At 50.2% G+C, this 27,937-nt stretch overlaps 3 protein-coding genes across 3 annotated transcripts; all 3 read left to right on the forward strand.

The window, feature by feature from the left end:
* The first annotated feature begins 27 nt into the window (after positions 1 to 27).
* Positions 28 to 10,180, forward strand: LOC141731446 (gasdermin-A3-like). Its single transcript, XM_074557345.1, has 8 exons — positions 28 to 122; positions 6,714 to 6,879; positions 6,951 to 7,044; positions 7,461 to 7,529; positions 7,784 to 7,926; positions 8,118 to 8,268; positions 8,975 to 9,048; positions 9,180 to 10,180. The coding sequence occupies exons 2-8, from the start codon at positions 6,724 to 6,726 to the stop codon at positions 9,414 to 9,416; spliced, it is 924 nt and encodes a 307-aa protein (XP_074413446.1). The 5' UTR covers positions 28 to 122; positions 6,714 to 6,723; the 3' UTR covers positions 9,417 to 10,180.
* Positions 4,031 to 18,987, forward strand: LOC141731445 (gasdermin-A3-like). The gene is made up of 11 exons (XM_074557343.1): positions 4,031 to 4,307; positions 14,108 to 14,373; positions 14,537 to 15,156; positions 15,329 to 15,364; positions 15,545 to 15,710; positions 15,782 to 15,875; positions 16,292 to 16,360; positions 16,615 to 16,757; positions 16,949 to 17,099; positions 17,806 to 17,879; positions 18,011 to 18,987. Exons 5-11 carry the CDS (start codon positions 15,555 to 15,557, stop codon positions 18,245 to 18,247), a joined length of 924 nt encoding a protein of 307 aa, XP_074413444.1. The 5' UTR covers positions 4,031 to 4,307; positions 14,108 to 14,373; positions 14,537 to 15,156; positions 15,329 to 15,364; positions 15,545 to 15,554; the 3' UTR covers positions 18,248 to 18,987.
* Positions 18,988 to 21,704: 2,717 nt separating this feature from the next.
* Positions 21,705 to 27,172, forward strand: LOC141731561 (gasdermin-A3-like). The gene is made up of 10 exons (XM_074557879.1): positions 21,705 to 21,965; positions 22,933 to 23,198; positions 23,364 to 23,559; positions 23,740 to 23,905; positions 23,977 to 24,070; positions 24,487 to 24,555; positions 24,810 to 24,952; positions 25,144 to 25,294; positions 26,001 to 26,074; positions 26,206 to 27,172. Exons 2-10 carry the CDS (start codon positions 22,979 to 22,981, stop codon positions 26,440 to 26,442), a joined length of 1,350 nt encoding a protein of 449 aa, XP_074413980.1. The 5' UTR covers positions 21,705 to 21,965; positions 22,933 to 22,978; the 3' UTR covers positions 26,443 to 27,172.
* Positions 27,173 to 27,937: the final 765 nt, after the last annotated feature.

The raw sequence follows: 27,937 nt of genomic DNA on the forward strand, positions 1-27,937 counted from the left end.
CAAATACTTCCACACCTTTGGCAGAGAGCCAGAGAACTTCTCCCCAGTCCTGCTGCTCTCCAGAGGCCACATCACCTCAGCACCCCACGGTCTGCTCTGCACGCCCACCACCCCACAAACAGGTAAGTGCATCATCCCAGAGCTTGGGAAGGGGAGAAGGTTGGTGGGAGCTCGCTGTTAAGTGCTCTTGTTTAGTTTTTCTTCTCTTCTTGGAGACCTTCAAGGGAAAGAGCTCAGAAGGGCTAATAACAATGAGCACTGGCAGCTATTTATCTTTGGAATGGTTTAAACTCAAAGAGAGCAGGGTTGGATGGGGTATTGGGAAGGAATTCCTGTATGGTCAGGCACTGGCACACAGGCACACAGGCACACATCCCTGGAAGTGTCCAAGGCCAGGGCTTGCAGCAACATGGGATAGTGGAAGGTGTCCCTGACCATCTTAGGGAGAGGAATGGGATGAGCTTTAAGGTCCCTTCCCATATAAACCGTTCTGGATTGTCCAATTTCTCCTCTCCAGCTCTTTCCCGTAAAACACCAGAAAAGTGAAACTGAAACATTTTCAAAAAAAGAAGCTGTGTCAGAAAGGGAACTGGGATTTCTTTCTGGCCCTCAAACACCAGCTCTACCCTGTAGACCACCAGGGCCTGCCCAATAAGGCTGGGCTGATTTCTCTTTATTTTCGCAGACATTTGCCCCTAATATCAGCATCCTCAGAGTGTGCCTGCTCTGCTCTCTCTGCACAATCACTGAGGCTCAGCAGCAAAGGGGGACAAGGTCAAACAACCCACAGCTCCTGCTGCTTCCTCCCCCAAAGCTCCCTGTAACAACCCTGTGAAACTTGTGCCTTGGTGCTGCCTTCTGATATAAGGCAAGGCAACCTGGTTTCAAGGAACAGCACAGCGACCCAAACTCACTAGGTTCGCTCGGGCCAGAGAAGGTAACCAATATCCCGCATGGCCCGTGGGGATATTGGTGACCTTTGTGGGCAAGGCTTTGGGGTAGGTCATGTTTCTCCCTTTCTGTGCGCTTTTAATCACTTTGTTGGGTCCGACCGCTCGGGGTGCTGATGGTTGGAGCCTGATAATTCGCACATTCACCCTCTCTTTCGACCCTTGAAGGACTACTGTCCACGTTCTGCCTATGGCCCAACTAGGGTGATCTGGCTGCAAAACTGTCATGCTGTAGTCAGTGCATTTCCGAAATCTAGGGATTTTATGGTGGTTTCGATGGAAACTTCCCTGGAGGAAGACGGGTGTTTTGCAGCCGCTGGGTGCCCAGGTGAACTGTAAGAATTTGTTGGGCTTTTGTGGCTCCCACCCAGGCCCCGACGGTCTGGCATCTGTAACTATGGTTCGCAGCCTCAGTGCCCACAATATCCCCGCCCTGGGTGATTGCAGTAGCTTTTTCCTGGGTTTGAAGCTGGGCACCAGTAGGATAGGTACATGCGTATGGCATGTGGGGAATAGGGGTCTACCTTTGGTTGTCCTGGAAACAGGTCGGTAATGCGGAGCACGAAGGATGGGGCATTTGGTGTGGTGATTTCTTTGAGCACCTTGTCACTACTAAGGTGTCGCATGACCCACCTGAATGGCTGATGGGGGTAGTGATGTGGGCTGGCTTGCCCTCTGGCGACAAGCCCCAACAGCAAAATCACACAGAAACACCGTTGATGCCTGGGTCTCACCCGTGCGGGTCTCTCGGGCGCTGCCAAGCGGCTTGGTGGTCTGTCACTTTCCTCTGGGATGAGCATGTACGCATCACGACGACATCCCATGAGCATGTCCTGTAAACAGAAACTCGCAATTCTAGTCAGTCTCATTCTGCTCATTGTGAAGGTTGGGCTTGATTGACTTAAGTGGACACCACCTGATTTTGCCGTCCTTTTTGACAGCTGCATACCTTCTCCCGGCGAGCATCAGCCTCCAGCCCCGTTCCCATTCGCCCAGCTCGTTTCTAATTACAACCTGCGGGCCCTCCTCTAGCGCTCGGGTGGCCCAGTGCTTTTGAATGGGACTGTTTGTTTCATCTCCCCTAGGGAATTGATTCAGTGCTAGCAAAGCGGTTGCCAGCATACATGCCTGATCTCCTGGGGGAATGGAATTGGCAAAGCCCTCTGCCTTTGCCAATACTTCTAGCTTGGTTTTCAGGGTCTGGTTTGCTCTCTCCACTATGGCCTGCCCAGTACTGTTATACGGGATACCTTGCACTAATGTGATGCCCCATTTTGAGGCGAATTCTTGCACTGGTTTGGAGGTGAAATTGGAACCGTTGTCAGTTTTGATCTGCTTGGGGATACCAAGCCAAGCCATGGCTGTCAGCCAGTGCTGAATTGTGGCCTTGGAGTTAGTTTTGGGGTGCTGTGTGGCTGTGATCGTTCCGCTATAAGTGTCCACTGTCACTGCAAGCCACGCTTGGGGCTTCAGCAGTTGACACAAGGTGAAGTCCGACTGCCAGATCTCTGAAGGCTTGAGACCTCTCGGGTTGACCCCACAGGTCCATAGGGGTGACTTCTGGCAATGAGGGCAGGTGGCTACCACGTGTTTTGCGTCCGCTGTCGGGATCCCGCCTCTCTTCGCCAGTGCTTTGGCTCCGATGTGGAGCGACTTGTGCAGCTGACGAGCTTCCTGCAACGTCCATACGCCTTTTGCTGCGGCGTCCGCTTTGTCGTTGCCGGTCTGGAAGTAACCTTTGACTGGGTTGTGGCTGTTGATGTGAATGACTGACACGGTGCCCTGTCGCAAGGAGAGCGCTTCTTCCAGCATTAGGGCTGCTGCATGTTCCAGGTGGGAGGAGGCTGGATACGGCCCGGCTGCCCCCTCCCTCTCCCGTTTCCCTGAGGCCTGGATCTGTATTCCTTAGCTAAATGCCCCTTCCTTCCACATGCCCAGCATGGTCCCCTAAGTCCCCCCTAGCGTGATGGAGCAGCTGCTGATAGGCGTCTTGGCTGGGGGCAGTTTACTGCCAAGTGGCCTGCCTGGCCACACTCAAGGCATCAAGCTGGTTATTGCAGTGTGGACTGCTGCTTGGATGGGAACTAGGTGTTCTTCCTTTGCAACATGTCTGATCATGGCAGCTATATTAGACCCCTGAGGCAGTGACCTTAAAATGTCCTTGGTGGCTGAGTTGCATTGCTGGCATAGGCACTCCGCCGGCACAGGACCCTTCACCTCTGAAGGTAATGCAGAGGAATCTAATGCTGCCTGAAGACGGTCCAAAAACTGAGTGAAGCTCTCACTCTCACTCTGTTTTATACTTGACCATGGGGAGGGTTTGGCTATTACTTGGGAAGAAACATGGATGGCTTCTCGGGCAGCACGGGTTGTTGTCATAACCTCATGGGCCCGCAAGCCCTCTGCCTGCGCCTGGGGGATGATCATAGTGGGGTCTGTTCCCATTAACCTCTGTATGCTGGAGCCATGCAGTGGATGGTCAGCACCCGTTACCTGGGCTAGCTGCTTTATGCAGTTGTCCTCCCACTCTTGTTTAAAGATGATCATCCCTGCTCCATGGAAAATCATCCTGCACGTCTGCTTAATATCAAAGGGAAGCATGTCGTCCCCTCCAAAAACGCTGTCAATGAGTGTGGAAACCATAGCAGAATTAATTCCCTTGTCTGCAATCGCTTTAATAATTGCCTGCACGTCTTTTGGATTTACTGGGGAATAGGTCCTTTGGTTTCTGTCTGCCCCCCCCCACACAGAACGGGAACATCTGTGTGGCAGACGGAGCCCACTCTGCACACGCTATTTTTATTTTCCACCAGTCTGTAAGCGGGGTTCGGTCTTTCTCTGATAACCCCTTCACCCACGCGGGAGCGCTGTGACTAGTGACCTTACATGCCGCTGCTCTCTTTCTATTAAAACTAGAATCCGAGTTGGAACTCCCCCATCCCCTCTCGAGCTCAGAGCCCTAGTCCGAGCAGGAAATCGACTGGCTGGACGTTTCCAGCCTGCTCTGCTGTTTCCTCGGACTCCGACTGTGCCCCTTCCTGCGGGGGAGGTCCATGTCCCATGAGGACCTAATTGGAACTGAGCGCTCTGATTGATCTTACGCTCCTCCGTGGGGGCCGCCCCTTCTCCCCACTCGCCCGCACATGCATTGTTAAGCGAGCCATTGGCATTTCTACTCCCCACTACTCCCCGCCTCCTCCTTTCCGCGCTGCGCACGCAGTTCGGCGCCATTTTCCAACGCACACGCTGGGGAAGCGTTTTTATCGATCCCTGAGGAGTCCGACAATCCGGCCGCATCCCGCGCCTCCTCTGCGAGCCCCTGCCAAAACACCCACGCGTGTTCCCCCCCCTCTGAAGGTAAGTCGGTCTGCTCGGGCGAATCCGGCGTTCGCGGTTCCGCGCGCTCGACCGGGTCAAAGTTCTCCGCGGTCTGTGTCGCCGCACCCACCCCCAACTGCGGCATGGCTAATAAGTAAGTTCGCGCGGCTTTCCAGGTTTCTTGCTCTTGTCGAGCTTTTTGCAGAGCCTGGATAACTCTGCCCCACGATTTTAGGGCTTTCCCTGAGCCTGAGGATATAATTTCCTCGGCTAGGGCTTTTGTACAATTATCCCACACCCCCAAATGGAGGACATCCACTGGGCTTTCTATAGCCCCAAGCTTAATCAGTCTCGTCAATGCAAGACTTAAATCCTTAAGCTTACACTCCATACCCCATTGTGCATGCATCTGAGTTACGACCTTCGCTATGGCCTCCATGGTCCGTGCTGGTCCGGGGGCGTCACCCCCGCTGCAGACGGTCCCGCCGCTGCAGCCGCCGTCCTCTGTCCAGGCGAATTCCCGTTCCCCGAGCTTCTTCCCGGGTGTCGGCACCAGTTGTTGCCTTCTGATATAAGGCAAGGCGACCTGGTTTCGAGGAACAGCACGGCGACCCAAACTCACCAGGGTCACTCGGGCCAGAGAAGCACACAGATACCAATGTGGCAGACGGTCAAAGGCCTTTATTATCTCATCTCATGGGGTTTTATAGTCTAAGGGGTCTCTCTACATCAGAGGGGTCTGCAGTACCATCTATGGTTAGTAAGGAGTGGAAAGTTACCAGGAGTGGAAAGTTATTAGCATTACTATCGTTAGGGGGGCTGCATTCCTAGTTACATTCCTAGAGTGGTCTCTTATCTTAAGGGATTAGGGGAAAAGGAGTCCTACTGCTTTCCGTCACATCGCGTGATCTTCCGATCGCCTGTCCCTATCTACCACAGTTGATTCTGTGATTCTGTGCTATTATTTAAAGTCATTTGGCTTAACTTGTGTTCCCTCTTTCCCAAGGCACAAATCCCTTTGGTTGTGCTTCAAAACCTCAGCCACAGCCAGAATGTTAAAAAAACTCACCAAATTCAGTGTAAATCAAATGGATCCGTGCAAAGAATGGGTTCCTGTTGAAAGCATTGCAGACAATGAGCACTTCAGGCCTCTCTGCCTACTGATTAAAAAAAAAAAATCAAAACGCATATTCCACCCAGCTCCCTACTACCAGAAAACAGGCTTCATACTGCTTGATGTTCTGCTGCCTGGAGAAGATGGTACAAGCACAGGTAAAACCCAAATTTATCAATATGAATTTATCAAATATCACAGAAATTATTTTTGAACTGTTTGTGGCTGAACTCTAGTTAAAGTTCCAGCTTTCTTCTGTGTGTGATATACTGACAGTGTTGAGTCTGTAATCCTGCTTAAGATAATGCATGGAATTGTTTCAGAGTCCCTCGATCAAGATTCCAAGCAATTCACTCTCACAAAAGTCACAGCTGATGAAGTTGATGGAGGTCTCAGCATTTAACTTGATCCTGCAAGTGTAGAGCTGAAAGGAGGTGCCTCCTTGTCCAATGGGTTTTCTGTCAAGATATAGAAGAAGAACATATCACAGCATGTCCTGGGGTGACGTTATGATGCTTGTATATCCCCATTCATCTGTTCTGTGCCTTTAAGACCGGCACTGAAGAGTGGAAGTTTTGTTTGGCTTTCTCTTATCAAGACACAGAGACAAGCAGTAGACAGAGCTGGTTTTTTTTTACTTCCAGCTTTGGGTTTGCTGCTTTTGCTTGCTGCTTTTGCTTGCTCTCTTTTTCTGCTCTTGCTTCTGCTCTGCTTTCTGCCTCTGCTTATTAGCTAGTTCTAGCTAAACAGTCCACATTGCTTCCTGGACTGTTTCTCCTCTCCTGTTCCTGTGACCATCTCGAACCTGCTCCGGACTGGGACCCGGGAACACCAAGGGTTCGGCTGCAGCGGCTGGCCCAGCGCCGGAGGGACTGAGAACAGAGCAACCACCCCCGAAAGAGACTTTCTGATTTTGCCATCTTTCTCAGAGCGGTGTCATCGGGTATTGTTCATTTTGTGTGCTGGGGGGTGCGGGGCCAGTCAAATAAACAGGTTCTTTCCACCGCTCTCCGAGGAATTTTTTCCCGAACCGGTTGGGGGGAGGGGCCGTGTGGGTTTCGCTTTCTGGAGGGGCCCTCCTTTGCAGATTCTTTAACAAATTTGCCCTAAACCAGTACACAGCAATACCTGGAGGCACTGACAAGAGAAAGGTAAGGAATGACAAAGGGAGCACACACGCTCCAGTCATCTCCCTCCAGCCTATGCCATGTTAAGAACGGTTTTTCAATAGCCAAAAACCAAAATCCAGGCTATGGAAAACCAACACATCCCCCCAGTTGTGTCAGCTGCACCTGGTGCTCCAAACCCTTCCCATCCTTTTCCTCTTTTAGGAAAATCAACATGGATCACTCCTTCATCCGTCAGCTCCAGAGAACTGGCATCAGGCTGTACGTGGTCACTGAAACCCTCGAGGCCTCAGAGGAGGCCGTGTACGAGGAATCCACCAAGGCAGACGGGGGCTTCAAGGCCAAATTTTATGCTTCATTCTGTGCAAAGGTTTGGCTTCTCCCTCCTTGCTTCCCAACACCTGCACCCAGCTGTTCTAACTGGTTGATTTCCTTCACCAGGGCACCAGAGAGAACAACCAAGCTATAGTGATACCCAAGGGCTGCACGCTGGCCTTCAGGACCATCCCGCTACGCATTAGAGATGGAGCATGGGGTAAGCAACTTGCAGAAATGACCAGTTTCTCCCTTCTAGAAAAGGTGCACAAGAGGAAGAACATTTTATGAAGAATCACCTGGCCCCAGATACATCCTAGACTTGTTTGTAAGGAGAGGGAGGCAGTGTGATGGACAGAAGTCACCTGAGGGCAGCCAGACAGCCCATGCAAGGTCAAAGAGCCACACAAGAAAGATCTTGTTTGGGCAGGGGTCAGTAAAAAATGGAAAGAAGGAAGTGTCTGATCTACTTTTGAGGAGCTGCAAAGCTCCTGGTGATAAATGGCACAGAGAAGAGAGTTTGGGTCTGAAATTTTCTGCTTGGAAGAAAAGAGCCAGGGAGAAAAGAGGGTGGGTGAACCACCACTGGGAAGGCTGGTCTAGAAAACCATAAATGTCCTTTTTATCCTGCTACAGATCTGGTATATTTCCAAGACGAAGATGAAGATCATGTAGTTGAGGACAGGCAAGGTTATGCGGATGATGGTAAGGAATGTATTTTAATGCTTTCACATGCACAACATTTGGCTGCTTTGGGTAAGATGGAATCTGCCAGCATAAAACAAACCACCAGGAGAGATGGATTTTCATCTTCCCTGAGATACCACAACTGCCCAAATTCCATATTGCTTCAGAAACACTCAGAGAAGTGTTTCAAACCCAGGTTTAGAGCTGCCTGTCCACTCCTAGAACTCAAGTGACAGATTTGGACTCATTCTAGTTTGTACATCCCTCGGCAGAAAAATTAGAAGAAGTGAGGACAGAAGTTAAAAAGTCCTGCCGAATTTTCTCTAAGTTGTCTCCTGACCTGCTGCTCATCATCTTAAACACCATCAAAGCTGTGATGACAGATGAAAACCTCCTTCAAGAGCTCAGCCAGAAAGTAAGTGAAGATTTTACTGACACAATTTATAAACACAGACACATCCACACCACTCCTCCTGTCCCACAAGTCACCTGCCCTGGGCCACAACTGCCCATCCAAAATTCCCTCTCTCAGCACAGCTCCCTGCTCAGGACAAGCAGCAGCCTCTGCCCTCTAATCCTGACATTTTATTTCCTTGTTCCCCACAGATGGAAGAAGTTCTTGAGGAAAATGATGGTTATGAGCTGAAAACCGAGAGCCCAGACTTAAAAGAACTGTTCAGCACCTTGCAGCAATCCCCAAGACATCGTCTCCTTCAGCTGGCAGAAGGAATCACCTACGTCCTTGATGCTTTGCAGGGTGAGGCTTTGGGGCTTCAGGAGGGAAATCAAGACAGGGATGACTCCCACTCCTGCCATTCTCTCATTCCTTCCTCTCATACTCCTCCTCCTCTTCAAGGGGAATCAACATCAAAGTGCCATGGAGGGGAGAGGAGAGAAACCCCCTCTGCATCCAGCCAGGGCTCCCTGCTCCCTCAAAGTCTGGCCACAGCTTCCTCCCAAGGGCCAGCCCACATCTCTGCTCTGCTCACCAGCAACACGACCCAGGCCAATGGCTGCAGCTGTGTCTGGGACAGCTGGGTTGGATTTTGGGAAAGGTTCCTATCCCTGAGGGGGCTCAGGCACTGAACAGACTCCCCAGGCAATGCTCACAGCCCCAAGGCTGACACAGCTCCAGCAGGGCTTGGACAACACTCTCAGCACAGGGTGGGATTGTTGGGGTGTCTGTGCAGGGATAGGAGTTGCACATCAGTTATCCTTCTGGGTGCCTTCCAACTCCATAATCCACATGGGATATTGTGGGTAACATCCAGATCACTCTCACAGGGAGCCTGCACAAGTAATTTCTATTAAAACACTCAAAGAACCTTTGACCAAACAAACATTTCCTACAAGAAATGATCACCCTTCCCATCCTCTTCACTCTTTCCCATCCTGCTCACCAGTCCAGCCCACCACTAAGCTTGGTGCAATATTTCAGATACAAACCCAGTTTATTTCTACAGAGTTAATGGAGCATCAGCTGCTGCTGCTGCTGGAATCCTTGGAAAGGAAGATCGTGTCCCAACAGCTGAAACTGGTGAGAACACACATCACATTTGGCTCCTTTCAAGGGAGCCCAGACTATTGCAATTATAGCAACATCTCCATAGTGTCACAACCTGACTACTGATTAAAATAATGATTTTGCTTTTTTATTGTCATTTAAAGGTTGAAAACCTACTGAAACATGACCTGGAATATGAGATGGAGCCTTTTTCTGTGAAGGCCAGGCTGCTCTCTTTCCAACACGAGGAGGACCAGAAGTTAACCATTGCCCTGATGGAGCTGAGTGGAGTGCACCTCCAGGAAGATGGATCAGCTTTCCCTAGGGATCAACCCTTTGAGTCCGTGGCAGCCCTGTTTGCGGCCCTGTATGCCCTCAAACTCCTGAGTGGTTCCAAGTAGGAGGCATCTGGCCCTGCCCAGGGAACCTTTCCACAAGATGTTGGGAAATCTCTGCTGACAAGAAAATTTTCTCTCCCAATATCACCCTAGTTAATAATCAAGGTTGTTTTGGCTGGCAAAAGCAAATAATAGCTAGAATATTCAATATGGATGCTAAAGGCTGGATATCAAAGTGGATTTGTCTGTCTGTCTCCCCAAGAATACTCAGGGAAAACAGGAAAATCCACAAGCCCAAAGAATCACAGGTCTGGCACCACTGCTTCATGTAATCCTGCTTCCCTCAGAATGCTGCTGCTGCTGCTTCTGCAGTCTGCAGATGGGAAAGGGAAGGGCAAAGGGAATGGAAAGGAAAAGGGCGGAAAGGAAAAGGAAACAAAAGCCAAAAGAAACATCAGCAGTGGTTCACTTCCTCTGGTCCCTCTGTGTTTCAGCATGGGATCCATGAACTGCTGGTGTCAGGAAGATGGGGAAATCCCAGAGGTTTCACTGACACCTCCCTGGTTCCATCTCCCTGAGATGCTTGAGGGACACAGGCAGCACTTCAGAGCAATACTACAATACTCCCATTATCACTTTATCAATAAAGAGCAGCTTCTTGCTAAGCAACTTGGTGGTCTCAAAGGCTGTTTCTTAATTTGGTGTCTTTTCTGTCCCATGGCACACCTGACAACCTCAGGATTGAGGCTGTACCAGAAATAAGGGCCCTTGATGTGGACACAGCAGTCTCATGTAGAGAACTTTCTAAAATAAAGTGTGAATATTTTTATTACTCATTCTAACACAGTTCCAATGGACACTAATAAAAGTGAAGTATTCAGGTAAAAAACTCTTGCTTGAGTCCTGGAATCATCACATGGATGGCTTTTGCTGTCAAACAAGCATGGCAATGTACCCAGGAGACATGGAATGGCTCGGGTTGGAAGGCACCTTAATGCTAAAGGCATGGTGATTTCTTTGAGCACCTTGTCACTACTAAGGTGTTGCATGACCCACCTGAATGGCTGATGAGGGTAGTAATGTGGGCTGGCTTGCCCTCTGGCGACAAGCCCCAACAGCAAAATCACACAGAAACACCGCTGATGCCTGGGTCTCACCCATGCGGGTCTCTCAGGCGCTGTTTGGTGGCTTGGTGGTCTGTCACTTTCCTCTGGAACGGGGATGTACGCCTCACGAGGACGCCCCATGAGCATGTCCTGTAAACAGAAACTCGCAACTCTCGTCAGTCTCATTCTGCTCATTGTGAAGGTCAGGCTTGATTGACTTAAGTGGACACCACCTGATTTTGCCGTCCTTTTTGACAGCTGCATACCTTCTCCCCGTGAGCATCAGCCTCCAGCCCCGTTCCCATTCGCCCAGCTCATTTCTAATTACAACCTGCGGGCCCTCCTCTAGCGCTCGGGTGGCCCAGTGCTTTTGAATGGGACTGTTTGTTTCATCTCCCCTAGGGAACTGATTCAGTGCTAGCAATGCGGTTGCCAGCATACGTGCCTGATCTCCTGGGGGAATGGAATTGGCAAAGCCTTCTGCTTTCGCCAACACTTCTAGCTTGGTTTTCAGGGTCTGGTTTGCTCTCTCCACTATGGCCTGCCCGGTACTGTTATACGGGATACCTTGCACTAATGTGATGCCCCATTTTGAGGCGAATTCTTGCACTGGTTTGGAGGTGAAATTGGAACCGTTGTCAGTTTTGATCTGCTTGGGGATACCGAGCCAAGCCATGGCTGTCAGCCAGTGCTGAATTGTGGCCTTGGAGTTAGTTTTGGGGTGCTGTGTGGCTGTGATCGTTCCGCTATAAGTGTCCACTGTCACTGCAAGCCATGCTCGGGGCTTCAGCAGTTGACACAAGGTGAAGTCCCGACTGCCAGATCTCTGAAGGCTTGAGACCTCTCGGGTTGACCCCACAGGTCCATAGGGGTGACTTCTGGCAATGAGGGCAGGTGGCTACCACGTGTTTTGCGTCCGCTGTCGGGATCCCGCCTCTCTTTGCCAGTGCTTTGGCTCCGATGTGGAGCGACTTGTGCAGCTGACGAGCTTCCTGCAACGTCCATACGCCTTTTGCTGCGGCGTCCGCTTTGTCGTTGCCGGTCTGGAAGTAACCTTTGACTGGGTTGTGGCTGTTGATGTGAATGACTGACACGGTGCCCTGTCGCAAGGAGAGCGCTTCTTCCAGCATTAGGGCTGCTGCATGTTCCAGGTGGGAGGAGGCTGGATACGGCCCGGCTGCCCCCTCCCTCTCCCATTTCCCTGAGGCCTGGATCTGTATTCCTTAGCTAAATGCCCCTTCCTTCCACATGCCCAGCATGGTCCCCTAAGTCCCCTCTAGCGTGATGGAGCAGCTGCTGATAGGCGTCTTGGCTGGGGGCAGTTTACTGCCAAGTGGCCTGCCTGGCCACACTCAAGGCATCAAGCTGGTTATTGCAGTGTGGACTGCTGCTTGGATGGGAACTAGGTGTTCTTCCTTTGCAACATGTCTGATCATGGCAGCTATATTAGACCCCTGAGGCAGTGACCTTAAAATGTCCTTGGTGGCTGAGTTGCATTGCTGGCATAGGCACTCCGCCGGCACAGGACCCTTCACCTCTGAAGGTAATGCAGAGGAATCTAATGCTGCCTGAAGACGGTCCAAAAACTGAGTGAAGCTCTCACTCTCACTCTGTTTTATACTTGACCATGGGGAGGGTTTGGCTATTACTTGGGAAGAAACACGGATGGCTTCTCGGGCAGCACGGGTTGTTGTCATAACCTCATGGGCCCGCAAGCCCTCTGCCTGCGCCTGGGGGATGATCATAGTGGGGTCTGTTCCCATTAACCTCTGTATGCTGGAGCCATGCAGTGGATGGTCAGCACCCGTTACCTGGGCTAGCTGCTTTATGCAGTTGTCCTCCCACTCTTGTTTAAAGATGATCATCCCTGCTCCATGGAAAATCATCCTGCACGTCTGCTTAATATCAAAGGGAAGCATGTCGTCCCCTCCAAAAACGCTGTCAATGAGTGTGGAAACCATGGCAGAATTAATTCCCTTGTCTGCAATCGCTTTAATAATTGCCTGCACGTCTTTTGGATTTACTGGGGAATAGGTCCTTTGGTTTCTGTCTGCCCCCCCCCACACAGAACGGGAACATCTGTGTGGCAGACGGAGCCCACTCTGCACACGCTATTTTTATTTTCCACCAGTCTGTAAGTGGGGTTCGGTCTTTCTCTGATAACCTCTTCACCCACGCGGGAGCGCTGTGACTAGTGACCTTACATGCCGCTGCTCTCTTTCTATTAAAACTAGAATCCGAGTTGGAACTCCCCCATCCCCTCTCGAGCTCAGAGCCCGAGTCCGAGTCCGAGCAGGAAATCGACTGGCTGGACACTTACAGCCTGCTCTGCTGTTTCCTCGGACTCCGACCGTGCCCCTTCCTGCGGGGGAGGTCCATGTCCCATGAGGACCTAATTGGAACTGAGCGCTCTGATTGATCTTACGCTCCTCCGTGGGGGCCGCCCCTTCTTCCCGGTCGCCCGCGCATGCGTTGTTAAGCGAGCCATTGGCATTTCTACTCCCCACTACTCCCCGCCTCCTCCTTTCCACGCTGCGCACGCAGTTCGGCGCCATTTTCCAACGCACACGCTGGGGAAGCGTTTTTATCGATCCCTGAGGAGTCCGACAATCCGGCCGCATCCCGCGCCTCCTCTGCGAGCCCCTGCCAAAACGCCCACGCGTGTTCCCCCCCCTCTGATGGTAAGTCGGTCTGCTCGGGCGAATCCGGCGTTCGCGGTTCCGCGCGCTCGACCGGGTCAAAGTTCTCCGCGGTCTGTGTCGCCGCACCCACCCCCAACTGCGGCATGGCTAATAAGTAAGTTCGCGCGGCTTTCCAGGTTTCTTGCTCTTGTCGAGCTTTTTGCAGAGCCTGGATAACTCTGCCCCACGATTTTAGGGCTTTCCCTGAGCCTGAGGATATAATTTCCTCGGCTAGGGCTTTTGTACAATTATCCCACACCCCCAAATGGAGGACATCCACTGGGCTTTCTATAGCCCCAAGCTTAATCAGTCTCGTCAATGCAAGACTTAAATCCTTAAGCTTACACTCCATACCCCATTGTGCATGCATCTGAGTTACGACCTTCGCTATGGCCTCCATGGTCCGCGCCGGTCCGGGGGCGTCACCCCCGCTGCAGACGGTCCCGCCGCTGCAGCCGCCGTCCTCTGTCCAGGCGAATTCCCGTTCCCCGAGCTTCTTCCCGGGTGTCGGCACCAGTTGTTGCCTTCTGATATAAGGCAAGGCGACCTGGTTTCGAGGAACAGCACGGCGACCCAAACTCACCAGGGTCGCTCGGGCCAGAGAAGCACGCAGATACCAATGTGGCAGACGGTCAAAGGCCTTTATTATCTCATCTCATGGGGTTTTATAGTCTAAGGGGTCTCTCTACGTCAGAGGGGTCTGCAGTACCATCTATGGTTAGTAAGGAGTGGAAAGTTACCAGGAGTGGAAAGTTATTAGCATTACTATCGTTAGGGGGGCTGCATTCCTAGTTACATTCCTAGGGTGACCTCTTACCTTAAGGGATTAGGGGAAAAGGAGTCCTACTGCTTTCCGTCACATCGCGTGATCTTCCGATCGCCTGTCCCTATCTACCACAGTTGATTCTGTGATTCTGTGCTATTATTTAAAGTCATTTGGCTTAACTTGTGTTCCCTCTTTCCCAAGGGACAAATCCCTTTGGCATTGCTTCAAAAACTCAGCAAGAGCCAGAATGTTTAGAAAAGTCACCAAATTCACTGTAAATCAAGTGGATGCATACAAAGAATTGGATCCTGTTGAGAGCATTGCAGACAATGAGCACTTCAGGCCTCTCTGCCTACTGATTAAAAAAAAAAAATCAAACCGCATATTCCACCCAGCTCCCTACTACCAGAAAACAGGCTTCATACTGCTTGATGTTCTGCTGCCTGGAGAAGATGGTACAAGCACAGGTAAAACCCAAATTTATCAATATGAATTTATCAAATATCACAGAAATTATTTTTGAACTGTTTGTGGCTGAACTCTACCAAGTTCCAGCTTTCTTCTGTGTGTGATATACTGACAGTGTTGAGTCTGTAATCCTGCTTAAGATAATGCATGGAATTGTTTCAGAGTCCCTCCATCAAGATTCCAAGCAATTCACTCTCACAAAAGTCACAGCTGATGAAGTTGATGGAGGTCTCAGCATTTCACTTGATCCTGCAAGTGTAGAGCTGAAAGGAGGTGCCTCCTTGTCCAATGGGTTTTCTGTCAAGATATAGAAGAAGAGCATATCACAGCATGTCCTGGGGTGACGTTATGATGCTTGTATATCCCCATTCATCTGTTCTGTGCCTTTAAGACCGGCACTGAAGAGTGGAAGTTTTGTTTGGCTTTCTCTTATCAAGACACAGAGACAAGCAGTAGACAGAGCTGGTTTTTTTTTACTTCCAGCTTTGGGTTTGCTGCTTTTGCTTGCTGCTTTTGCTTGCTCTCTTTTTCTGCTCTTGCTTCTGCTCTGCTTTCTGCCTCTGCTTATTAGCTAGTTCTAGCTAAACAGTCCACATTGCTTCCTGGACTGTTTCTCCTCTCCTGTTCCTGTGACCATCTCGAACCTGCTCCGGACTGGGACCCGGGAACACCAAGGGTTCGGCTGCAGCGGCTGGCCCAGCGCCGGAGGGACTGAGAACAGAGCAACCACCCCCGAAAGAGACTTTCTGATTTTGCCATCTTTCTCAGAGCGGTGTCATCGGGTATTGTTCATTTTGTGTGCTGGGGGGTGCGGGGCCAGTCAAATAAACAGGTTCTTTCCACCGCTCTCCGAGGAATTTTTTCCCGAACCGGTTGGGGGGAGGGGCCGTGTGGGTTTCGCTTTCTGGAGGGGCCCTCCTTTGCAGATTCTTTAACAAATTTGCCCTAAACCAGTACACAGCAATACCTGGAGGCACTGACAAGAGAAAGGTAAGGAATGACAAAGGGAGCACACACGCTCCAGTCATCTCCCTCCAGCCTATGCCATGTTAAGAACGGTTTTTCAATAGCCAAAAACCAAAATCCAGGCTATGGAAAACCAACACATCCCCCCTGTTGTGTCAGCTGCACCTGGTGCTCCAAACCCTTCCCATCCTTTTCCTCTTTTAGGAAAATCAACATGGATCACTCCTTCATCCGTCAGCTCCAGAGAACTGGCATCAGGCTGTACGTGGTCACTGAAACCCTCGAGGCCTCAGAGGAGGCCGTGTACGAGGAATCCACCAAGGCAGACGGGGGCTTCAAGGCCAAATTTTATGCTTCATTCTGTGCAAAGGTTTGGCTTCTCCCTCCTTGCTTCCCAACACCTGCACCCAGCTGTTCTAACTGGTTGATTTCCTTCACCAGGGCACCAGAGAGAACAACCAAGCTATAGTGATACCCAAGGGCTGCACGCTGGCCTTCAGGACCATCCCGCTACGCATTAGAGATGGAGCATGGGGTAAGCAACTTGCAGAAATGACCAGTTTCTCCCTTCTAGAAAAGGTGCACAAGAGGAAGAACATTTTATGAAGAATCACCTGGCCCCAGATACATCCTAGACTTGTTTGTAAGGAGAGGGAGGCAGTGTGATGGACAGAAGTCACCTGAGGGCAGCCAGACAGCCCATGCAAGGTCAAAGAGCCACACAAGAAAGATCTTGTTTGGGCAGGGGTCAGTAAAAAATGGAAAGAAGGAAGTGTCTGATCTACTTTTGAGGAGCTGCAAAGCTCCTGGTGATAAATGGCACAGAGAAGAGAGTTTGGGTCTGAAATTTTCTGCTTGGAAGAAAAGAGCCAGGGAGAAAAGAGGGTGGGTGAACCACCACTGGGAAGGCTGGTCTAGAAAACCATAAATGTCCTTTTTATCCTGCTACAGATCTGGTATATTTCCAAGACGAAGATGAAGATCATGTAGTTGAGGACAGGCAAGGTTATGCGGATGATGGTAAGGAATGTATTTTAATGCTTTCACATGCACAACATTTGGCTGCTTTGGGTAAGATGGAATCTGCCAGCATAAAACAAACCACCAGGAGAGATGGATTTTCATCTTCCCTGAGATACCACAACTGCCCAAATTCCATATTGCTTCAGAAACACTCAGAGAAGTGTTTCAAACCCAGGTTTAGAGCTGCCTGTCCACTCCTAGAACTCAAGTGACAGATTTGGACTCATTCTAGTTTGTACATCCCTCGGCAGAAAAATTAGAAGAAGTGAGGACAGAAGTTAAAAAGTCCTGCCGAATTTTCTCTAAGTTGTCTCCTGACCTGCTGCTCATCATCTTAAACACCATCAAAGCTGTGATGACAGATGAAAACCTCCTTCAAGAGCTCAGCCAGAAAGTAAGTGAAGATTTTACTGACACAATTTATAAACACAGACACATCCACACCACTCCTCCTGTCCCACAAGTCACCTGCCCTGGGCCACAACTGCCCATCCAAAATTCCCTCTCTCAGCACAGCTCCCTGCTCAGGACAAGCAGCAGCCTCTGCCCTCTAATCCTGACATTTTATTTCCTTGTTCCCCACAGATGGAAGAAGTTCTTGAGGAAAATGATGGTTATGAGCTGAAAACCGAGAGCCCAGACTTAAAAGAACTGTTCAGCACCTTGCAGCAATCCCCAAGACATCGTCTCCTTCAGCTGGCAGAAGGAATCACCTACGTCCTTGATGCTTTGCAGGGTGAGGCTTTGGGGCTTCAGGAGGGAAATCAAGACAGGGATGACTCCCACTCCTGCCATTCTCTCATTCCTTCCTCTCATACTCCTCCTCCTCTTCAAGGGGAATCAACATCAAAGTGCCATGGAGGGGAGAGGAGAGAAACCCCCTCTGCATCCAGCCAGGGCTCCCTGCTCCCTCAAAGTCTGGCCACAGCTTCCTCCCAAGGGCCAGCCCACATCTCTGCTCTGCTCACCAGCAACACGACCCAGGCCAATGGCTGCAGCTGTGTCTGGGACAGCTGGGTTGGATTTTGGGAAAGGTTCCTATCCCTGAGGGGGCTCAGGCACTGAACAGACTCCCCAGGCAATGCTCACAGCCCCAAGGCTGACACAGCTCCAGCAGGGCTTGGACAACACTCTCAGCACAGGGTGGGACTGTTGGGGTGTCTGTGCAGGGACAGGAGTTGCACATCAGTTATCCTTCTGGGTGCCTTCCAACTCCATAATCCACATGGGATATTGTGGGTAACATCCAGATCACTCTCACAGGGAGCCTGCACAAGTAATTTCTATTAAAACACTCAAAGAACCTTTGACCAAACAAACATTTCCTACAAGAAATGATCACCCTTCCCATCCTCTTCACTCTTTCCCATCCTGCTCACCAGTCCAGCCCACCACTAAGCTTGGTGCAATATTTCAGATACAAACCCAGTTTATTTCTACAGAGTTAATGGAGCATCAGCTGCTGCTGCTGCTGGAATCCTTGGAAAGGAAGATCGTGTCCCAACAGCTGAAACTGGTGAGAACACACATCACATTTGGCTCCTTTCAAGGGAGCCCAGACTATTGCAATTATAGCAACATCTCCATAGTGTCACAACCTGACTACTGATTAAAATAATGATTTTGCTTTTTTATTGTCATTTAAAGGTTGAAAACCTACTGAAACATGACCTGGAATATGAGATGGAGCCTTTTTCTGTGAAGGCCAGGCTGCTCTCTTTCCAACACGAGGAGGACCAGAAGTTAACCATTGCCCTGATGGAGCTGAGTGGAGTGCACCTCCAGGAAGATGGATCAGCTTTCCCTAGGGATCAACCCTTTGAGTCCGTGGCAGCCCTGTTTGTGGCCCTGTATGCCCTCAAACTCTTGAGTGGTTCCAAGTAGGAGGCATCTGGCCCTGCCCAGGGAACCTTTCCACAAGATGTTGGGAAATCTCTGCTGACAAGAAAATTTTCTCTCCCAATATCACCCTAGTTAATAATCAAGGTTGTTTTGGCTGGCAAAAGCAAATAATAGCTAGAATATTCAATATGGATGCTAAAGGCTGGATATCAAAGTGGATTTGTCTGTCTGTCTCCCCAAGAATACTCAGGGAAAACAGGAAAATCCACAAGCCCAAAGAATCACAGGTCTGGCACCACTGCTTCATGTAATCCTGCTTCCCTCAGAATGCTGCTGCTGCTGCTTCTGCAGTCTGCAGATGGGAAAGGGAAGGGCAAAGGGAATGGAAAGGAAAAGGGCGGAAAGGAAAAGGAAACAAAAGCCAAAAGGAACATCAGCAGTGATTCACTTACTCTGGTCCCTCTGTGTTTCAGCATGGGATCCATGAACTGCTGGTGTCAGGAAGATGGGGAAATCCCAGAGGTTTCACTGACACCTCCCTGGTTCCATCTCCCTGAGATGCTTGAGGGACACAGGCAGCACTTCAGAGCAATACTACAATACTCCCATTATCACTTTATCAATAAAGAGCAGCTTCTTGCTAAGCAACTTGGTGGTCTCAAAGGCTGTTTCTTAATTTGGTGTCTTTTCTGTCCCATGGCACACCTGACAACCTCAGGATTGAGGCTGTACCAGAAATAAGGGCCCTTAATGTGGACACAGCAGTCTCATGTAGAGAACTTTCTAAAATAAAGTGTGAATATTTTTATTACTCATTCTAACACAGTTCCAATGGACACTAATAAAAGTGAAGTATTCAGGTAAAAAACTCTTGCTTGAGTCCTGGAATCATCACATGGATGGCTTTTGCTGTCAAACAAGCATGGCAATGTACCCAGGAGACATGGAATGGCTCGGGTTGGAAGGCACCTTAATGCTAAAGGCATGGTGATTTCTTTGAGCACCTTGTCACTACTAAGGTGTTGCATGACCCACCTGAATGGCTGATGAGGGTAGTAATGTGGGCTGGCTTGCCCTCTGGCGACAAGCCCCAGCAGCAAAATCACACAGAAACGCCGTTGATGCCTGGGTCTCACCCATGCGGGTCTCTCAGGCGCTGTTTGGTGGCTTGGTGGTCTGTCACTTTCCTCTGGAACGGGGATGTAGGCGTCACGAGGACGCCCCATGAGCATGTCCTGTAAACAGAAACTCGCAACTCTCGTCAGTCTCATTCTGCTCATTGTGAAGGTCAGGCTTGATTGACTTAAGTGGACACCACCTGATTTTGCCGTCCTTTTTGACAGCTGCATACCTTCTCCCGGCGAGCATCAGCCTCCAGCCCCGTTCCCATTCGCCCAGCTCGTTTCCAATTACCACCTGCGGGCCCTCCTCTAGCGCTCGGGTGGCCCAGTGTTTTTGAATGGGACTGTTTGTTTCATCTCCCCTAGGGAACTGATTCAGTGCTAGCAAAGCGGTTGCCAGCATACATGCCTGATCTCCTGGGGGAATGGAATTGGCAAAGCCTTCTGCTTTCGCCAACACTTCTAGCTTGGTTTTCAGGGTCTGGTTTGCTCTCTCCACTATGGCCTGCCCAGTACTGTTATACGGGATACCTTGCACTAATGTGATGCCCCATTTTGAGGCGAATTCTTGCACTGGTTTGGAGGTGAAATTGGAACCGTTGTCAGTTTTGATCTGCTTGGGGATACCAAGCCAAGCCATGGCTGTCAGCCAGTGCTGAATTGTGGCCTTGGAGTTAGTTTTGGGGTGCTGTGTGGCTGTGATCGTTCCGCTATAAGTGTCCACTGTCACTGCAAGCCATGCTCGGGGCTTCAGCAGTTGACACAAGGTGAAGTCCCGACTGCCAGATCTCTGAAGGCTTGAGACCTCTCGGGTTGACCCCACAGGTCCATAGGGGTGACTTCTGGCAATAAGGACAAGTGGCTACCACATGTTTTGCGTCCGCTGTCAGGATCCCGCATTTCTTCGCCAGTGCTTTGGCTCCGATGTGGAGCGACTTGTGCAGCTGACGAGCTTCCTGCAACGTCCATACACCTTTTGCTGCGGCGTCCGCTTTGTCGTTGCCGGTCTGGAAGTAACCTTTGACTGGGTTGTGGCTGTTGATGTGAATGACTGACACGGTGCCCTGTCGCAAGGAGAGCGCTTCTTCCAGCATTAGGGCTGCTGCATGTTCCAGGTGGGAGGAGGCTGGATACGGCCCGGCTGCCCCCTCCCTCTCCCGTTTCCCTGAGGCCTGGATCTGTATTCCTTAGCCAAATGCCCCTTCCTTCCACATGCCCAGCATGGTCCCCTAAGTCCCCCCTAGCGTGATGGAGCAGCTGCTGATAGGCGTCTTGGCTGGGGGCAGTTTACTGCCAAGTGGCCTGCCTGGCCACACTCAAGGCATCAAGCTGGTTATTGCAGTGTGGACTGCTGCTTGGATGGGAACTAGGTGTTCTTCCTTTGCAACATGTCTGATCATGGCAGCTATATTAGACCCCTGAGGCAGTGACCTTAAAATGTCCTTGGTGGCTGAGTTGCATTGCTGGCATAGGCACTCCGCCGGCACAGGACCCTTCACCTCTGAAGGTAATGCAGAGGAATCTAATGCTGCCTGAAGACGGTCCAAAAACTGAGTGAAGCTCTCACTCTCACTCTGTTTTATACTTGACCATGGGGAGGGTTTGGCTATTACTTGGGAAGAAACATGGATGGCTTCTCGGGCAGCACGGGTTGTTGTCATAACCTCATGGGCCCGCAAGCCCTCTGCCTGCGCCTGGGGGATGATCATAGTGGGGTCTGTTCCCATTAACCTCTGTATGCTGGAGCCATGCAGTGGATGGTCAGCACCCGTTACCTGGGCTAGCTGCTTTATGCAGTTGTCCTCCCACTCTTGTTTAAAGATGATCATCCCTGCTCCATGGAAAATCATCCTGCACGTCTGCTTAATATCAAAGGGAAGCATGTCGTCCCCTCCAAAAACGCTGTCAATGAGTGTGGAAACCATAGCAGAATTAATTCCCTTGTCTGCAATCGCTTTAATAATTGCCTGCACGTCTTTTGGATTTACTGGGGAATAGGTCCTTTGGTTTCTGTCTGCCCCCCCCCACACAGAACGGGAACATCTGTGTGGCAGACGGAGCCCACTCTGCACACGCTATTTTTATTTTCCACCAGTCTGTAAGCGGGGTTCGGTCTTTCTCTGATAACCCCTTCACCCACGCGGGAGCGCTGTGACTAGTGACCTTACATGCCGCTGCTCTCTTTCTATTAAAACTAGAATCCGAGTTGGAACTCCCCCATCCCCTCTCGAGCTCAGAGCCCTAGTCCGAGCAGGAAATCGACTGGCTGGACGTTTCCAGCCTGCTCTGCTGTTTCCTCGGACTCCGACCGTGCCCCTTCCTGCGGGGGAGGTCCATGTCCCATGAGGACCTAATTGGAACTGAGCGCTCTGATTGATCTTACGCTCCTCCGTGGGGGCCGCCCCTTCTCCCCACTCGCCCGCACATGCATTGTTAAGCGAGCCATTGGCATTTCTACTCCCCACTACTCCCCGCCTCCTCCTTTCCGCGCTGCGCACGCAGTTCGGCGCCATTTTCCAACGCACACGCTGGGGAAGCGTTTTTATCGATCCCTGAGGAGTCCGACAATCCGGCCGCATCCCGCGCCTCCTCTGCGAGCCCCTGCCAAAACGCCCACGCGTGTTCCCCCCCCTCTGATGGTAAGTCGGTCTGCTCGGGCGAATCCGGCGTTCGCGGTTCCGCGCGCTCGACCGGGTCAAAGTTCTCCGCGGTCTGTGTCGCCGCACCCACCCCCAACTGCGGCATGGCTAATAAGTAAGTTCGCGCGGCTTTCCAGGTTTCTTGCTCTTGTCGAGCTTTTTGCAGAGCCTGGATAACTCTGCCCCACGATTTTAGGGCTTTCCCTGAGCCTGAGGATATAATTTCCTCGGCTAGGGCTTTTGTACAATTATCCCACACCCCCAAATGGAGGACATCCACTGGGCTTTCTATAGCCCCAAGCTTAATCAGTCTCGTCAATGCAAGACTTAAATCCTTAAGCTTACACTCCATACCCCATTGTGCATGCATCTGAGTTACGACCCTCGCTATGGCCTCCATGGTCCGTGCTGGTCCGGGGGCGTCACCCCCGCTGCAGACGGTCCCGCCGCTGCAGCCGCCGTCCTCTGTCCAGGCGAATTCCCGTTCCCCGAGCTTCTTCCCGGGTGTCGGCACCAGTTGTTGCCTTCTGATATAAGGCAAGGCGACCTGGTTTTGAGGAACAGCACGGCGACCCAAACTCACCAGGGTCGCTCGGGCCAGAGAAGCATGCAGATACCAATGTGGCAGACGGTCAAAGGCCTTTATTATCTCATCTCATGGGGTTTTATAGTCTAAGGGGTCTCTCTACATCAGAGGGGTCTGCAGTACCATCTATGGTTAGTAAGGAGTGGAAAGTTACCAGGAGTGGAAAGTTATTAGCATTACTATCGTTAGGGGGGCTGCATTCCTAGTTACATTCCTAGAGTGGTCTCTTATCTTAAGGGATTAGGGGAAAAGGAGTCCTACTGCTTTCCGTCACATCGCGTGATCTTCCGATCGCCTGTCCCTATCTACCACAGTTGATTCTGTGATTCTGTGCTATTATTTAAAGTCATTTGGCTTAACTTGTGTTCCCTCTTTCCCAAGGCACAAATCCCTTTGGTTGTGCTTCAAAACCTCAGCCACAGCCAGAATGTTAAAAAAACTCACCAAATTCAGTGTAAATCAAATGGATCCGTGCAAAGAATGGGTTCCTGTTGAAAGCATTGCAGACAATGAGCACTTCAGGCCTCTCTGCCTACTGATTAAAAAAAAAAAATCAAAACGCATATTCGACCGAGCTCCCCGCTACCAGAGAACAGGCTTCTCAGTGGATGATGTGCTGCTGCCTCGAGAAGATGGTACAAGCACAGGTAAAACCCAAATTTATCAATATGAATTTATCAAATATCACAGAAATTATTTTTGAACTGTTTGTGGCTGAACTCTAGTTAAAGTTCCAGCTTTCTTCTGTGTGTGATATACTGACAGTGTTGAGTCTGTAATCCTGCTTAAGATAATGCATGGAATTGTTTCAGAGTCCCTCCATCAAGAGTCCAGCCAAATCACTGTCACAAAAGTCACAGCTGATGAAGTTGATGGAGGTCTCAGCATTTCACTTGATCCTGCAAGTGTAGAGCTGAAAGGAGGTGCCTCCTTGTCCAATGGGTTTTCTGTCAAGATACAGAAGAAGAGCATATCACAGCAATACCTGGAGGCACTGACAAGAGAAAGGTAAGGAATGACAAAGGGAGCACACACGCTCCAGTCATCTTCCTCCAGCCTATGCCATGTTAAGAACGGTTTTTCAATAGCCAAAAACCAAAATCCAGGCTATGGGAAACCAACACATCCCCCCAGTTGTGTCAGCTGCTCCTGGTGCTCCAAACCCTTCCCATTCTTCTCCTCTTTTAGGAAAATCAACATGGATCACTCCTTCATCCGTCAGCTCCAGAGAACTGGCATCAGGCTGTACGTGGTCACTGAAATCCTCGAGGCCTCGGAGGAGGCCGTGTACGAGGAATCCACCAAGGCAGACGGGGGCTTCATGGCCAAATTTTATGCCACACTTTCTGCAAAGGTTTGGCTTCTCCCTCTCTGCTTCCCAACACCTGCACCCAGCTGTTCTAACTGGTTGTTTTCCTTCACCAGGGCACCAGAGAGAGCAACCAAGGTATAGTGATACCCAAGGGCTGCACGCTGGCCTTCAGGACCATCCCGCTACGCATTAGAGATGGAGCATGGGGTAAGCAACTTGCAGAAATGACCAGTTTCTCCCTTCTAGAAAAGGTGCACAAGAGGAAGAACATTTTATGAAGAATCACCTGGCCCCAGATACACCCTAAACTTGTTTGTAAGGAGAGGGAGGCAGTGTGATGGACAGAAATCACCTGAGGGCAGCCAGACAGCCCATGCAAGGTCAAAGAGCTACACAAGAAAGATCTTGTTTGGGCAGGGGTCAGTAAAAAATGGAAAGAAGGAAGTGTCTGATCTACTTTTGAGGAGCTGCAAAGCTCCTGGTGATAAATGGCACAGAGAAGAGAGTTTGGGTCTGAAATTTTCTGCTTGGAAGAAAAGAGCCAGGGAGAAAAGAGGGTGGGTGAACCACCACTGGGAAGGCTGGTCTAGAAAACCATAAATGTCCTTTTTATCCTGCTACAGATCTGGTATATTTCCAAGACGAAGATGAAGATCATGTAGTTGAGGACAGGCAAGGTTATGCGGATGATGGTAAGGAATGTATTTTAATGCTTTCACATGCACAACATTTGGCTGCTTTGGGTAAGATGGAATCTGCCAGCATAAAACAAACCACCAGGAGAGATGGATTTTCATCTTCCCTGAGATACCACAACTGCCCAAATTCCATATTGCTTCAGAAACACTCAGAGAAGTGTTTCAAACCCAGGTTTAGAGCTGCCTGTCCACTCCTAGAACTCAAGTGACAGATTTGGACTCATTCTAGTTTGTACATCCCTCGGCAGAAAAATTAGAAGAAGTGAGGACAGAAGTTAAAAAGTCCTGCCGAATTTTCTCTAAGTTGTCTCCTGACCTGCTGCTCATCATCTTAAACACCATCAAAGCTGTGATGACAGATGAAAACCTCCTTCAAGAGCTCAGCCAGAAAGTAAGTGAAGATTTTACTGACACAATTTATAAACACAGACACATCCACACCACTCCTCCTGTCCCACAAGTCACCTGCCCTGGGCCACAACTGCCCATCCAAAATTCCCTCTCTCAGCACAGCTCCCTGCTCAGGACAAGCAGCAGCCTCTGCCCTCTAATCCTGACATTTTATTTCCTTGTTCCCCACAGATGGAAGAAGTTCTTGAGGAAAATGATGGTTATGAGCTGAAAACCGAGAGCCCAGACTTAAAAGAACTCTTCAGCACCTTACAGCAATCCCCAAGACATCGTCTCCTTCAGCTGGCAGAAGGAATCACCTACGTCCTTGATGCTTTGCAGGGTGAGGCTTTGGGGCTTCAGGAGGGAAATCAAGACAGGGATGACTCCCACTCCTGCCATTCTCTCATTCCTTCCTCTCATACTCCTCCTCCTCTTCAAGGGGAATCAACATCAAAGTGCCATGGAGGGGAGAGGAGAGAAACCCCCTCTGCACCCAGCCAGGGCTCCCTGCTCCCTCAAAGTCTGGCCACAGCTTCCTCCCAAGGGCCAGCCCACATCTCTGCTCTGCTCACCAGCAACACGACCCAGGCCAATGGCTGCAGCTGTGTCTGGGACAGCTGGGTTGGATTTTGGGAAAGGTTCCTATCCCTGAGGGGGCTCAGGCACTGAACAGACTCCCCAGGCAATGCTCACAGCCCCAAGGCTGACACAGCTCCAGCAGGGCTTGGACAACACTCTCAGCACAGGGTGGGACTGTTGGGGTGTCTGTGCAGGGACAGGAGTTGCACATCAGTTATCCTTCTGGGTGCCTTCCAACTCCATAATCCATATGGGATATTGTGGGTAACACCCAGATCACTCTCACAGGGAGCCTGCACAAGTCATTTCTATTAAAACATCCAAAGAATCTTTGACCAAACAAACATTTCCTACAAGAAATGATCACCCTTCCCATCCTCTTCACTCTTTCCCATCCTGCTCACCAGTCCAGCCCACCACTAAGCTTGGTGCAATATTTCAGATACAAACCCAGTTTATTTCTACAGAGTTAATGGAGCATCAGCTGCTGCTGCTGCTGGAATCCTTGGAAAGGAAGATCGTGTCCCAACAGCTGAAACTGGTGAGAACACACATCACATTTGGCTCCTTTCAAGGGAGCTCAGACTATTGCAATTATAGCAACATCTCCATAGTGTCACAACTTGACTACTGATTAAAATAATGATTTTGCTTTTTTATTGTCATTTAAAGGTTGAAAACCTACTGAAACATGACCTGGAATATGAGATGGAGCCTTTTTCTGTGAAGGCCAGGCTGCTCTCTTTCCAACACGAGGAGGACCAGAAGTTAACCATTGCCCTAGTGGAGCTGAGTGGAGTGCACCTCCAGGAAGATGGATCAGCTATCCCAAGGGATCAACCCTTTGAGTCCGTGGCAGCCCTGTTTGCGGCCCTGTATGCCCTCAAACTCCTGAGTGGTTCCAAGTAGGAGGCATCTGGCCCTGCCCAGGGAACCTTTCCACAAGATGTTGGGAAATCTCTGCTGACAAGAAAATTTTCTCTCCCAATATCACCCTAGTTAATAATCAAGGTTGTTTTGGCTGGCAAAAGCAAATAATAGCTAGAATATTCAATATGGATGCTAAAGGCTGGATATCAAAGTGGATTTGTCTGTCTGTCTCCCCAAGAATACTCAGGGAAAACAGGAAAATCCACAAGCCCAAAGAATCACAGGTCTGGCACCACTGCTTCATGTAATCCTGCTTCCCTCAGAATGCTGCTGCTGCTGCTTCTGCAGTCTGCAGATGGGAAAGGGAAGGGCAAAGGGAATGGAAAGGAAAAGGGCGGAAAGGAAAAGGAAACAAAAGCCAAAAGAAACATCAGCAGTGGTTCACTTCCTCTGGTCCCTCTGTGTTTCAGCATGGGATCCATGAACTGCTGGTGTCAGGAAGATGGGGAAATCCCAGAGGTTTCACTGACACCTCCCTGGTTCCATCTCCCTGAGATGCTTGAGGGACACAGGCAGCACTTCAGAGCAATACTACAATACTCCCATTATCACTTTATCAATAAAGAGCAGCTTCTTGCTAAGCAACTTGGTGGTCTCAAAGGCTGTTTCTTAATTTGGTGTCTTTTCTGTCCCATGGCACACCTGACAACCTCAGGATTGAGGCTGTACCAGAAATAAGGGCCCTTAATGTGGACACAGCAGTCTCATGTAGAGAACTTTCTAAAATAAAGTGTGAATATTTTTATTACTCATTCTAACACAGTTCCAATGGACACTAATAAAAGTGAAGTATTCAGGTAAAAAACTCTTGCTTGAGTCCTGGAATCATCACATGGATGGCTTTTGCTGTCAAACAAGCATGGCAATGTACCCAGGAGACATGGAATGGCTCGGGTTGGAAGGCACCTTAATGCTAAAGGCATGGTGATTTCTTTGAGCACCTTGTCACTACTAAGGTGTTGCATGACCCACCTGAATGGCTGATGAGGGTAGTAATGTGGGCTGGCTTGCCCTCTGGCGACAAGCCCCAGCAGCAAAATCACACAGAAACGCCGTTGATGCCTGGGTCTCACCCATGCGGGTCTCTCAGGCGCTGTTTGGTGGCTTGGTGGTCTGTCACTTTCCTCTGGAACGGGGATGTAGGCGTCACGAGGACGCCCCATGAGCATGTCCTGTAAACAGAAACTCGCAACTCTCGTCAGTCTCATTCTGCTCATTGTGAAGGTCAGGCTTGATTGACTTAAGTGGACACCACCTGATTTTGCCGTCCTTTTTGACAGCTGCATACCTTCTCCCGGCGAGCATCAGCCTCCAGCCCCGTTCCCATTCGCCCAGCTCGTTTCCAATTACCACCTGCGGGCCCTCCTCTAGCGCTCGGGTGGCCCAGTGTTTTTGAATGGGACTGTTTGTTTCATCTCCCCTAGGGAACTGATTCAGTGCTAGCAAAGCGGTTGCCAGCATACATGCCTGATCT

Source organism: Zonotrichia albicollis, chromosome 23 (assembly GCF_047830755.1).
Source record: "Zonotrichia albicollis isolate bZonAlb1 chromosome 23, bZonAlb1.hap1, whole genome shotgun sequence".
NCBI lineage: Eukaryota > Metazoa > Chordata > Aves > Passeriformes > Passerellidae > Zonotrichia > Zonotrichia albicollis.

Excerpts from the sequence above, each read along its gene's own strand:
- LOC141731445 (XM_074557343.1), top strand. The coding sequence starts at position 15,555 with ATGGATCACTCCTTCATCCGTCAGCTCCAGAGAACTGGCATCAGGCTG. Across the intron at positions 15,711-15,781 it reads ATGCTTCATTCTGTGCAAAG|GGCACCAGAGAGAACAACCA; the intron begins GTTTGGCTTCTC and ends TTCCTTCACCAG. Across the intron at positions 16,758-16,948 it reads TTCAAGAGCTCAGCCAGAAA|ATGGAAGAAGTTCTTGAGGA; the intron begins GTAAGTGAAGAT and ends TGTTCCCCACAG.
- LOC141731446 (XM_074557345.1), top strand. The coding sequence starts at position 6,724 with ATGGATCACTCCTTCATCCGTCAGCTCCAGAGAACTGGCATCAGGCTG. Across the intron at positions 7,045-7,460 it reads CATTAGAGATGGAGCATGGG|ATCTGGTATATTTCCAAGAC; the intron begins GTAAGCAACTTG and ends ATCCTGCTACAG. Across the intron at positions 7,927-8,117 it reads TTCAAGAGCTCAGCCAGAAA|ATGGAAGAAGTTCTTGAGGA; the intron begins GTAAGTGAAGAT and ends TGTTCCCCACAG.
- LOC141731561 (XM_074557879.1), top strand. The coding sequence starts at position 22,979 with ATGTTAAAAAAACTCACCAAATTCAGTGTAAATCAAATGGATCCGTGC. Across the intron at positions 23,906-23,976 it reads ATGCCACACTTTCTGCAAAG|GGCACCAGAGAGAGCAACCA; the intron begins GTTTGGCTTCTC and ends TTCCTTCACCAG. Across the intron at positions 24,071-24,486 it reads CATTAGAGATGGAGCATGGG|ATCTGGTATATTTCCAAGAC; the intron begins GTAAGCAACTTG and ends ATCCTGCTACAG.